The sequence below is a fragment of the Hyla sarda genome, chromosome 1 (genome assembly GCF_029499605.1).
Source record: "Hyla sarda isolate aHylSar1 chromosome 1, aHylSar1.hap1, whole genome shotgun sequence".
In the NCBI taxonomy this organism is placed as follows: Eukaryota; Metazoa; Chordata; class Amphibia; order Anura; family Hylidae; genus Hyla; species Hyla sarda.
In genome coordinates this window covers 109,754,125-109,766,789 of record NC_079189.1, presented here as the reverse complement: position 1 = coordinate 109,766,789, position 12,665 = coordinate 109,754,125, and the positions used below count along the sequence as shown (strand labels likewise).

The following is a 12,665-nucleotide window of genomic DNA, read 5'->3' as shown; positions in this document are numbered from 1 at the left end:
ACTACCGCCGCAGCAAGACCATCCCGCTTTGCGGCGGGCTCTGGTGAAAACCAGTAGTGACTTAGAACCGATCCACTAGCACGGTCCACGCCAATCCCTCTCCGGCACAGAGGATCCACTACCTGCCAGCCGGCATCGTGACAGTAGATCCGGCCATGGATCCCGCTGAAGTTCCTCTGCCAGTTGTCGCTGACCTCACCACGGTGGTCGCCCAGCAGTCACAACAGATAGCGCAACAAGGCCAACAGCTGTGTCAACTGACCGTTATGCTACAGCAGTTACTACCACAGCTTCAGCAATCATCTCCTCCGCCAGCTCCTGCACCTCCTCCGCAGCGAGTGGCCGCTTCTGGTCTACGCCTATCCTTGCCGGATAAATTTGATGGGGACTCTAAGTTTTGCCGTGGCTTTCTTTCCCAATGTTCCCTGCACTTGGAGATGATGTCGGACCAGTTTCCCACTGAAAGGTCTAAGGTGGCTTTCGTAGTCAGCCTTCTGTCTGGAAAAGCCCTGTCTTGGGCCACACCGCTCTGGGACCGCAATGACCCCGTCACTGCCTCTGTACACTCCTTCTTCTCGGAAATCCGAAGTGTCTTTGAGGAACCTGCCCGAGCCTCTTCTGCTGAGACTGCCCTGTTGAACCTGGTCCAGGGTAATTCTTCCGTTGGCGAGTATGCCGTACAATTCCGTACTCTTGCTTCAGAATTATCCTGGAATAATGAGGCCCTCTGCGCGACCTTTAAAAAAGGCCTATCCAGCAACATTAAAGATGTTCTGGCCGCACGAGAAATCCCTGCTAATCTACATGAACTCATTCACCTTGCCACTCGCATTGACATGCGTTTTTCCGAAAGGCGTCAGGAGCTCCGCCAGGATATGGACTCTGTTCGCACGAGGCGTTTCTTCTCCTCGGCTCCTCTCTCCTCTGGTCCCCTGCAATCTGTTCCTGTGCCTCCCGCCGTGGAGGCTATGCAGGTCGACCGGTCTCGCCTGACACTTCAAGAGAGGACACGACGCCGCATGGAGAATCTCTGCCTGTACTGTGCTAGTACCGAACACTTCCTGAAGGATTGTCCTATCCGTCCTCCCCGCCTGGAAAGACGTACGCTGACTCCGCACAAAGGTGAGACAGTCCTTGATGTCTACTCTGCTTCTCCACGTCTTACTGTGCCTGTGCGGATATCTGCCTCTGCCTTCTCCTTCTCTACTATGGCCTTCTTGGACTCCGGATCTGCAGGAAATTTTATTTTGGCCTCTCTCGTCAACAGGTTCAACATCCCAGTGACCAGTCTCGCCAGACCCCTCTACATCAATTGTGTAAACAATGAAAGATTGGACTGTACCATACGTTTCCGCACGGAGCCCCTTCTAATGTGCATCGGATCTCATCACGAGAGGATTGAACTTTTGGTCCTCCCCAATTGCACTTCTGAAATTCTCCTTGGACTTCCCTGGCTTCAACTTCATTCCCCAACCCTGGATTGGTCCACTGGGGAGATCAAGAGTTGGGGGCCCTCTTGTTCCAAGGACTGCCTAAAACCGGTTCCCAGTAACCCTTGCCGTGACTCTGTGGTTCCTCCTGTAACCGGTCTCCCTAAGGCCTATATGGACTTTGCGGATGTTTTTTGCAAAAAACAAGCTGAGACTCTACCTCCTCACAGGCCTTATGATTGTCCTATCGACCTCCTCCCGGGCACTACTCCACCCCGGGGCAGAATTTATCCTCTGTCCGCACCAGAGACTCTTGCCATGTCTGAATACGTCCAGGAAAATTTAAAAAAGGGCTTTATCCGTAAATCCTCCTCTCCTGCCGGAGCCGGATTTTTCTTTGTGTCCAAAAAAGATGGCTTCCTACGTCCTTGCATTGACTACCGCGGTCTTAATAAAATCACGGTTAAGAACCGCTACCCCCTACCCCTCATCTCTGAACTCTTTGATCGCCTCCAAGGTGCCCACATCTTTACCAAACTGGACTTAAGAGGTGCTTATAATCTCATCCGCATCAGAGAGGGGGATGAATGGAAAACGGCATTTAACACCAGAGATGGACACTTTGAGTATCTGGTCATGCCCTTTGGCCTGTGCAACGCCCCTGCCGTCTTCCAAGACTTTGTTAATGAAATTTTTCGTGATCTTTTATACTCCTGTGTTGTTGTATATCTGGACGATATCCTGATTTTTTCTGCCAATCTAGAAGAACACCGCCAGCATGTCCGTATGGTTCTTCAGAGACTTCGTGACAATCAACTCTATGCCAAAATAGAGAAATGTCTGTTTGAATGCCAATCTCTTCCTTTCCTAGGATACTTGGTCTCTGGCCAGGGACTACAAATGGATCCAGACAAACTCTCTGCCGTCTTAGATTGACCACGCCCCTCCGGACTCCGTGCTATCCAACGCTTTTTGGGGTTCGCCAATTATTACAGGCAATTTATTCCACATTTTTCTACCGTTGTGGCTCCTATCGTGGCTTTAACCAAAAAAAATGCCGATCCCAAGTCTTGGCCTCCTCAAGCGGAAGACGCCTTTAAACGACTCAAGTCTGCCTTTTCTTCGGCTCCCATGCTCTCCAGACCTGACCCATCCAAACCCTTCCTATTGGAGGTTGATGCCTCCTCAGTGGGAGCTGGAGCTGTCCTTCTACAAAAAAATTCTTCCGGGCATGCTGTTACTTGTGGTTTTTTTTCTAGGACCTTCTCTCCGGCGGAGAGGAACTACTCCATCGGGGATCGAGAGCTTCTAGCCATTAAATTAGCACTTGAGGAATGGAGGCATCTGCTGGAGGGATCAAGATTTCCAGTTATTATTTACACCGATCACAAGAACCTCTCCTACCTCCAGTCTGCCCAACGGCTGAATCCTCGCCAGGCCAGGTGGTCTCTGTTCTTTGCCCGATTTAATTTTGAAATTCACTTTCGGCCTGCCGATAAGAACATTAGGGCCGATGCTCTCTCTCGTTCCTCGGATGCTTCTGAAATTGAACTCTCTCCGCAACACATCATTCCTCCTGACTGCCTGATTTCCACTTCTCCAGCCTCCATCAGGCAAACTCCTCCAGGAAAGACCTTTGTTTCTCCACGCCAACGCCTCGGAATCCTCAAATGGGGTCACTCCTCCCATCTCGCAGGTCATGCGGGCATCAAGAAATCTGTGCAACTCATCTCTCGCTTCTATTGGTGGCCGACTCTGGAGACGGATGTTGTGGACTTTGTGCGAGCCTGCACTATCTGTGCCCGGGATAAGACTCCTCGCCAGAAGCCCGCTGGTTTTCTTCATCCTCTCCCTGTCCCCGAACAGCCTTGGTCTCTGATTGGTATGGATTTTATTACTGATTTACCCCCTTCCCGTGGCAACACTGTTATTTGGGTGGTCGTTGATCGATTCTCCAAAATGGCACATTTCATCCCTCTTCCTGGTCTTCCTTCAGCGCCTCAGTTGGCTAAACAATTTTTTGTACACATTTTTCGTCTTCACGGGTTGCCTACGCAGATCGTCTCGGATAGAGGCGTCCAATTCGTGTCTAAATTCTGGAGAGCTCTCTGTAAACAACTCAAGATTAAATTAAATTTTTCTTCTGCATATCATCCTCAATCCAACGGACAAGTAGAAAGAATTAACCAGGTCTTGGGTGATTATTTACGACATTTTGTTTCCTCCCGCCAGGATGACTGGGCAGATCTTCTTCCATGGGCCGAATTCTCGTATAACTTCAGAGTCTCTGAATCTTCCTCCAAATCCCCATTTTTCGTGGTGTACGGCCGTCACCCTCTTCCCCCCCTCCCTACCCCCTTGCCCTCTGGTCTGCCCGCTGTGGATGAAATTTCTCGTGACCTCTCCATCATATGGAGAGAGACCCAAAATTCTCTCTTACAGGCTTCATCACGCATGAAGAAGTTCGCGGATAAGAAAAGAAGAGCTCCTCCCATTTTTTCCCCTGGAGACAAGGTATGGCTCTCCGCTAAATATGTCCGCTTCCGTGTCCCTAGCTACAAGTTGGGACCACGCTATCTTGGTCCTTTCAAAATTTTGTGCCAGATTAATCCTGTCTCTTACAAACTTCTTCTTCCTCCTTCTCTTCGTATTCCTAATGCCTTTCACGTTTCTCTTCTTAAACCACTTATCATCAACCGTTTCTCTCCCAAATCTGTTCCTCCCACTCCTGTTTCCGGCTCCTCGGACATCTTCTCCGTCAAAGAGATTCTGGCATCCAAAAAGGTCAGAGGGGAAACCTTTTTTTTAGTGGATTGGGAGGGTTGTGGTCCAGAAGAGAGATCCTGGGAACCTGAGGACAATATCCTAGACAAAAGTCTACTCCTCAGGTTCTCAGGCTCTAAGAAGAGGGGGAGACCCAAGGGGGGGGGTACTGTTACGCCGAGCGCTCCGGGTCCCCGCTCCTCCCCGGAGCGCTCGCTACACTCTCCTCACTGCAGCGCTCCGGTCAGATCCACTGACCCGGGGCGCTGCGATACCGCCTCCAGCCGGGATGCGATTCGCGATGCGAGTAGCGCCCGCTCGCGATGCGCACCCCGGCTCCCGTACCTGACTCGCTCTCCGTCGGTCCTGTCCCGGCGCGCGCGGCCCCGCTCCTTAGGGCGCGCGCGCGCCGGGTCTTTGCGATTTAAAGGGCCACTGCGCCGCTGATTGGCGCAGTGGTTCCAATTAGTCTGATCACCTGTGCACTTCCCTATATCACCTCACTTCCCCTGCACTTCCTTGCCGGATCTTGTTGCCATCGTGCCAGTGAAAGCGTTTCCTTGTGTGTTCCTAGCCTGTGTTCCAGACCTCCTGCCGTTGCCCCTGACTACGATCCTTGCTGCCTGCCCCGACCTTCTGCTACGTCCGACCTTGCTTCTGTCTACTCCCTTGTACCGCGCCTATCTTCAGCAGCCAGAGAGGTGAGCCGTTGCTAGTGGATACGACCTGGTCACTACCGCCGCAGCAAGACCATCCCGCTTTGCGGCGGGCTCTGGTGAAAACCAGTAGTGACTTAGAACCGATCCACTAGCACGGTCCACGCCAATCCCTCTCCGGCACAGAGGATCCACTACCTGCCAGCCGGCATCGTGACATATATATCTTGCCCCCCACAGCGCTTTTAATATACGTATGTCCCCCCTGCTAGTCACAATTTTCATTTTTAAATCTCCCGCTGAGAGCCCTGATTGGCTCAAAAATGAAAGTTAAAAGACACGATACATTGCAGGGTTGTGGACCATGCCGCCCGCTCCCCTGCTTAATAACTTCAGATCGCATCGGGTCTCAGAAGTGAAACCCGATGCGATCAATCCCTCAGCCCCTGTACTACAACCCCCATCATGGAACAGACTCTGTTCCATGATGGGGGTAGTAGTACAAACACTAATGTAGCCTCCCCAGCTGTCTGCAGACTCCTGCAGCTAGGGAATTACTACTCCCATCATGGAAACAAGTCTGTTTCCTCAGTAGTAGTAATAGTAGTAGTCCATCAGCACTACAGGAGTCTGCTGATGTCACCTCTTCTGAGCATGCTCAGTAAAAATAACGTCAGTTATAATAACGGGCATTAACGGGTGTATTTACTAACGTCAGTTGGGCCATAGACTTCAATGTTAAAAATAACGCCTGTTAATTTATCCGTTTCCGGTGACGGAAAAAAAATTAGTGCATGTTCTGTTATTTCTTCTGTCACAACTAACGTCCATTATTCATGAAGGACTATACGGATCTAACAGATACCGTAATCAAAAAATCCCATAGACTTGAATGGGATTTTGTAACGGACGTTTAACATCCGTTATTAAGACTTTTCTAACGGACGTTTATAACGGATCTTTTAACGGATGAATTTTATAGTGTGAAAGCAGCCTTAGTATATCAGATGTTGTATAGTGTGTAGTGATGTTTGGTATGGTATAGTATAGTGTGTGGTGTAGTATATAAGAAGGTGTAGTATATGAGGTGTTATATAGTGTGTAGTGATGTGTGATATGGTTTAGTATATGAGATGTTGTACAGTGATCCCCCGACCTACCATGGCCCCGACATACGATAATTTCAACATACGATGGCCTCTCAGAGGCAATCGCATATTGAAGGCAGCATCAACATACAATGCTTTTGTATGTCGGGGCCATCGCATAAACGGCTATCCGGCAGCGCAGACTGCTTCAGCTGATGCTGGATGGCCGTTTAATGTGCCCAGTGTGCTCCGGTGAGTGTCACTCACCTGTCCCTGCCGCTCCGGACCGTCATCTTAGGGCTCCGCTGCATGGCCATCGCTCTCCTTCTTTATCATCACGTCGCCATGCACGCCGTACAGTCATCCAATAGGCACAGCGTGCGCAGTGACGTGATGACGGCAATGGAGAGTGACGATCCGGGGCAGCGGTGATGGTCCGGAGCGGCGGGGACACCCCGGGGATGTGATGATATCGACGATCCAGGGCAGCGGTGACGGGCCGGAGTGGCGGGGACACGTGAGTATAACTTTCTATATTACTATTGCACGGATCCCTCAACATACGATGGATTCAAGTAACGATGGTTCATTTGGGACTAATTACCATCATATGTTAAGGGATCACTGTATATGTGTGTGGTGATGTGTGGTATGGTGTAGTTATGAGGTGTTGTATAGTGTGTGGTGATGTGTGGTATGGTTTAATATATGAGGTGTTATATAGTGTGTGGTGTGGTGTAGTATATGAGGTGTTGTATAGTGTGTGGTGATGTGTGGTATGGTGTAGTATATGAAGTGTTGTATAGTGTGTGGTATGGTGTAGTATATGAGGTGTTGTATAGTGTGTGGTGATGTGTGGTATGGTGTAGTATATGAAGTGTTGTATAGTGTGTGGTGATTTGTGGTATGGTGTAGTATATGAAGTGTTGTATAGTGTGTGGTGATGTGTGGTATGGTGTAGTAAATGAAGTGTTGTATAGTGTGTGGTGATGTGTGGTATGGTGTAGTATATGAAATGCTGTATAGTGTGTGGTGATTTGTGGTATGGTGTAGTATATGAAGTGTTGTATAGTGTGTGGTGATGTGTGGTATGGTGTAGTATATGAAGTGTTGTATAGTGTGTGGTGATGTGTGGTATGGTGTAGTATATGAGGTGTTGTATAGTGTGTGGTGATGTGTGGTATGGTGTAGTATATGAAATGTTGTATAGTGTGTGGTGATGTGTGGTATGGTGTAGTATATGAAGTGTTGTATAGTGTGTGGTGATGTGTGGTATGGTGTAGTATATGAAGTGTTGTATAGTGTGTGGTATGGTGTAGTATATGAAGTGTTGTATAGTGTGTGGTATGGTGTAGTATATGAAGTGTTGTATAGTGTGTGGTATGGTGTAGTATATGAAGTGTTGTATAGTGTGTGGTATGGTGTAGTATATGAAGTGTTGTATAGTGTGTGGTGATGTGTGGTATGGTGTAGTATATGAAGTGTTGTATAGTGTGTGGTGATGTGTGGTATGGTGTAGTATATGAAGTGTTGTATAGTGTGTGGTATGGTGTAGTATATGAGGTGTTGTATAGTGTGTGGTGATGTGTGGTATGGTGTAGTATATGAAGTGTTGTATAGTGTGTGGTGTTGTGTGGTATGGTGTAGTATATGAGGTGTGGTATATTGTGTTGTGATGTGTGGTATGGTGTAGTATATGAAGTGTTGTATAGTGTGTGGTATGGTTTAGTATTTGAAGTGTTGTATAGTGTGTGGTGATGTGTGGTATGGTGTAGTATATGAAGTGTTGTATAGTATGTAGTGATGTGTGGTATGGTATAGTATATGAAGTGTTGTATAGTATGTGGTGATGTGTGGTATGGTGTAGGGTATGAGGTGTTGTATAGTGTGTGGTGATGTGTGGTATTGTGTAGTATATGAAGTGTTGTATAGTGTGTGGTGATGTGTGGTATGGTGTAGTATATGAAGTGTTGTATAGTGTGTGGTGATGTGTGGTATGGTATAGTATATGAAGTGTTGTATAGTGTGTGGTGATGTGTGGTATTGTGTAGTATATGAAGTGTTGTATAGTGTGTGGTGATGTGTGGTATGGTGTAGTATATGACGTGTTGTATAGTGTGTGGTATGGTGTAGTATATGAAGTGTTGTATAGTGTGTGGTGATGTGTACTATATGAAGTGTTGTATAGTGTGTGGTATGGTGTAGTATATGAAGTGTTGTATAGTGTGTGGTGATGTGTGGTATATGAAGTGTTGTATAGTGTGTGGTATGGTGTAGTATATGAAGTGTTGTATAGTGTGTGGTGATGTGTGGTATGGTGTAGTAAATGAAGTGTTGTATAGTGTGTGGTGATGTGTGGTATGGTGTAGTATATGAAATGCTGTATAGTGTGTGGTGATTTGTGGTATGGTGTAGTATATGAAGTGTTGTATAGTGTGTGGTGATGTGTGGTATGGTGTAGTATATGAAGTGTTGTATAGTGTGTGGTGATGTGTGGTATGGTGTAGTATATGAGGTGTTGTATAGTGTGTGGTGATGTGTGGTATGGTGTAGTATATGAAATGTTGTATAGTGTGTGGTGATGTGTGGTATGGTGTAGTATATGAAGTGTTGTATAGTGTGTGGTGATGTGTGGTATGGTGTAGTATATGAAGTGTTGTATAGTGTGTGGTATGGTGTAGTATATGAAGTGTTGTATAGTGTGTGGTATGGTGTAGTATATGAAGTGTTGTATAGTGTGTGGTATGGTGTAGTATATGAAGTGTTGTATAGTGTGTGGTATGGTGTAGTATATGAAGTGTTGTATAGTGTGTGGTGATGTGTGGTATGGTGTAGTATATGAAGTGTTGTATAGTGTGTGGTGATGTGTGGTATGGTGTAGTATATGAAGTGTTGTATAGTGTGTGGTATGGTGTAGTATATGAGGTGTTGTATAGTGTGTGGTGATGTGTGGTATGGTGTAGTATATGAAGTGTTGTATAGTGTGTGGTGATGTGTGGTATGGTGTAGTATATGAAGTGTTGTATAGTGTGTGGTATGGTGTAGTATATGAAGTGTTGTATAGTGTGTGGTGATGTGTGGTATGGTGTAGTATATGAAGTGTTGTATAGTGTGTGGTGATGTGTGGTATTGTGTAGTATATGAAGTGTTGTATAGTGTGTGGTGATGTGTGGTATGGTGTAGTATATGACGTGTTGTATAGTGTGTGGTATGGTGTAGTATATGAAGTGTTGTATAGTGTGTGGTGATGTGTACTATATGAAGTGTTGTATAGTGTGTGGTATGGTGTAGTATATGAAGTGTTGTATAGTGTGTGGTGATGTGTGGTATATGAAGTGTTGTATAGTGTGTGGTATGGTGTAGTATATGAAGTGTTGTATAGTGTGTGGTGATGTGTGGTATGGTGTAGTAAATGAAGTGTTGTATAGTGTGTGGTGATGTGTGGTATGGTGTAGTATATGAAATGCTGTATAGTGTGTGGTGATTTGTGGTATGGTGTAGTATATGAAGTGTTGTATAGTGTGTGGTGATGTGTGGTATGGTGTAGTATATGAAGTGTTGTATAGTGTGTGGTGATGTGTGGTATGGTGTAGTATATGAGGTGTTGTATAGTGTGTGGTGATGTGTGGTATGGTGTAGTATATGAAATGTTGTATAGTGTGTGGTGATGTGTGGTATGGTGTAGTATATGAAGTGTTGTATAGTGTGTGGTGATGTGTGGTATGGTGTAGTATATGAAGTGTTGTATAGTGTGTGGTATGGTGTAGTATATGAAGTGTTGTATAGTGTGTGGTATGGTGTAGTATATGAAGTGTTGTATAGTGTGTGGTATGGTGTAGTATATGAAGTGTTGTATAGTGTGTGGTATGGTGTAGTATATGAAGTGTTGTATAGTGTGTGGTGATGTGTGGTATGGTGTAGTATATGAAGTGTTGTATAGTGTGTGGTGATGTGTGGTATGGTGTAGTATATGAAGTGTTGTATAGTGTGTGGTATGGTGTAGTATATGAGGTGTTGTATAGTGTGTGGTGATGTGTGGTATGGTGTAGTATATGAGGTGTTGTATAGTGTGTGGTGATGTGTGGTATGGTGTAGTATATGAAGTGTTGTATAGTGTGTGGTGATGTGTGGTATGGTGTAGTATATGAAGTGTTGTATAGTGTGTGGTATGGTGTAGTATATGAAGTGTTGTATAGTGTGTGGTGATGTGTGGTATGGTGTAGTATATGAAGTGTTGTATAGTGTGTGGTGATGTGTGGTATGGTGTAGTATATGAAGTGTTGTATAGTGTGTGGTATGGTGTAGTATATGAGGTGTTGTATAGTGTGTGGTGATGTGTGGTATGGTGTAGTATATGAAGTGTTGTATAGTGTGTGGTGATGTGTGGTATGGTGTAGTATATGAAGTGTTGTATAGTGTGTGGTATGGTGTAGTATATGAAGTGTTGTATAGTGTGTGGTGATGTGTGGTATGGTGTAGTATATGAAGTGTTGTATAGTGTGTGGTGATGTGTGGTATTGTGTAGTATATGAAGTGTTGTATAGTGTGTGGTGATGTGTGGTATGGTGTAGTATATGACGTGTTGTATAGTGTGTGGTATGGTGTAGTATATGAAGTGTTGTATAGTGTGTGGTGATGTGTACTATATGAAGTGTTGTATAGTGTGTGGTATGGTGTAGTATATGAAGTGTTGTATAGTGTGTGGTGATGTGTGGTATATGAAGTGTTGTATAGTGTGTGGTATGGTGTAGTATATGAAGTGTTGTATAGTGTGTGGTGATGTGTGGTATGGTGTAGTAAATGAAGTGTTGTATAGTGTGTGGTGATGTGTGGTATGGTGTAGTATATGAAATGCTGTATAGTGTGTGGTGATTTGTGGTATGGTGTAGTATATGAAGTGTTGTATAGTGTGTGGTGATGTGTGGTATGGTGTAGTATATGAAGTGTTGTATAGTGTGTGGTGATGTGTGGTATGGTGTAGTATATGAGGTGTTGTATAGTGTGTGGTGATGTGTGGTATGGTGTAGTATATGAAATGTTGTATAGTGTGTGGTGATGTGTGGTATGGTGTAGTATATGAAGTGTTGTATAGTGTGTGGTGATGTGTGGTATGGTGTAGTATATGAAGTGTTGTATAGTGTGTGGTATGGTGTAGTATATGAAGTGTTGTATAGTGTGTGGTATGGTGTAGTATATGAAGTGTTGTATAGTGTGTGGTATGGTGTAGTATATGAAGTGTTGTATAGTGTGTGGTATGGTGTAGTATATGAAGTGTTGTATAGTGTGTGGTGATGTGTGGTATGGTGTAGTATATGAAGTGTTGTATAGTGTGTGGTGATGTGTGGTATGGTGTAGTATATGAAGTGTTGTATAGTGTGTGGTATGGTGTAGTATATGAGGTGTTGTATAGTGTGTGGTGATGTGTGGTATGGTGTAGTATATGAGGTGTTGTATAGTGTGTGGTGATGTGTGGTATGGTGTAGTATATGAAGTGTTGTATAGTGTGTGGTGATGTGTGGTATGGTGTAGTATATGAAGTGTTGTATAGTGTGTGGTATGGTGTAGTATATGAAGTGTTGTATAGTGTGTGGTGATGTGTGGTATGGTGTAGTATATGAAGTGTTGTATAGTGTGTGGTGATGTGTGGTATGGTGTAGTATATGAAGTGTTGTATAGTGTGTGGTATGGTGTAGTATATGAGGTGTTGTATAGTGTGTGGTGATGTGTGGTATGGTGTAGTATATGAGGTGTTGTATAGTGTGTGGTGATGTGTGGTATGGTGTAGTATATGAAGTGTTGTATAGTGTGTGGTGATGTGTGGTATGGTGTAGTATATGAAGTGTTGTATAGTGTGTGGTATGGTGTAGTATATGAAGTGTTGTATAGTGTGTGGTGATGTGTGGTATGGTGTAGTATATGAAGTGTTGTATAGTGTGTGGTGATGTGTGGTATGGTGTAGTATATGAAGTGTTGTATAGTGTGTGGTATGGTGTAGTATATGAGGTGTTGTATAGTGTGTGGTGATGTGTGGTATGGTGTAGTATATGAAGTGTTGTATAGTGTGTGGTGATGTGTGGTATGGTGTAGTATATGAAGTGTTGTATAGTGTGTGGTGATGTGTGGAATGGTAGTATATGAGGTGTGGTATACTGTGTGGTACATGAGGTGTTGTATAGTGTGTAGTTTAGTGAAGTGTAGTGATGTGATAGATGTATACCATGGTGCAGGACATATATAAATATATGTAAAGAACAGAGAACCTGTAGTGAATTTGTGAGGATTTCTCTCATCGGCTCCTTGTCCTTCTCTTCAGGCAGGATCATCTACAATCATTCTAGGTTTGTAATATAGTGGGCTGTGATTGGATACCTTGCGCTTATTACATCACCCTGTACTCTGAGCTCCTATTGGCTGCCTATTGAACCAATGGCAGCTGCAGGAGAGATCAGTGCTGTATGACTGTATAGAGCAGGGCATGTATGTTGTAGTGGTTCAGTATCCTTCCATGTATCCTGAGCCAACTATACACAGTGATAAATCAGCCATTACAGCTGATAACTTGGTCATTCCTTTCCCTTCATCATTCCCCTTCTTGTAGAATGTCTGAACTTTGATTGGTTGTTAAGAGCAGAATAGATTTTCTCTCAGATCTAAAAATCTGGACCATTGCGTCATTGGAAAATGGGAGATTTATCAAACCTTGGAACAGTGGAGCAGTCGCTAACGGC

The 12,665-nt window shown here is 44.8% G+C and overlaps 1 protein-coding gene across 3 annotated transcripts in view; it reads right to left on the bottom strand.

Annotated features, from left to right (window-relative positions):
• The window catches only part of IRF2 (interferon regulatory factor 2), a 195,274-nt gene extending 182,957 nt beyond the window's left edge, over window positions 1-12,317 (bottom strand). The window contains exon 1 of one of the 3 annotated variants that reach the window (XM_056560137.1): window positions 12,198-12,317. Coding sequence is in view for 1 of the 3 variants with exons in the window: in XM_056560131.1 (XP_056416106.1) it covers window positions 12,198-12,260 (63 nt within the window). In the remaining 2 variants the exon portion in view is untranslated. The remainder of the gene's footprint in view (window positions 1-12,197) is intronic. The other 2 variants (XM_056560134.1, XM_056560131.1) reach the window with 2 other exon arrangements.
• Window positions 12,318-12,665: the final 348 nt, after the last annotated feature.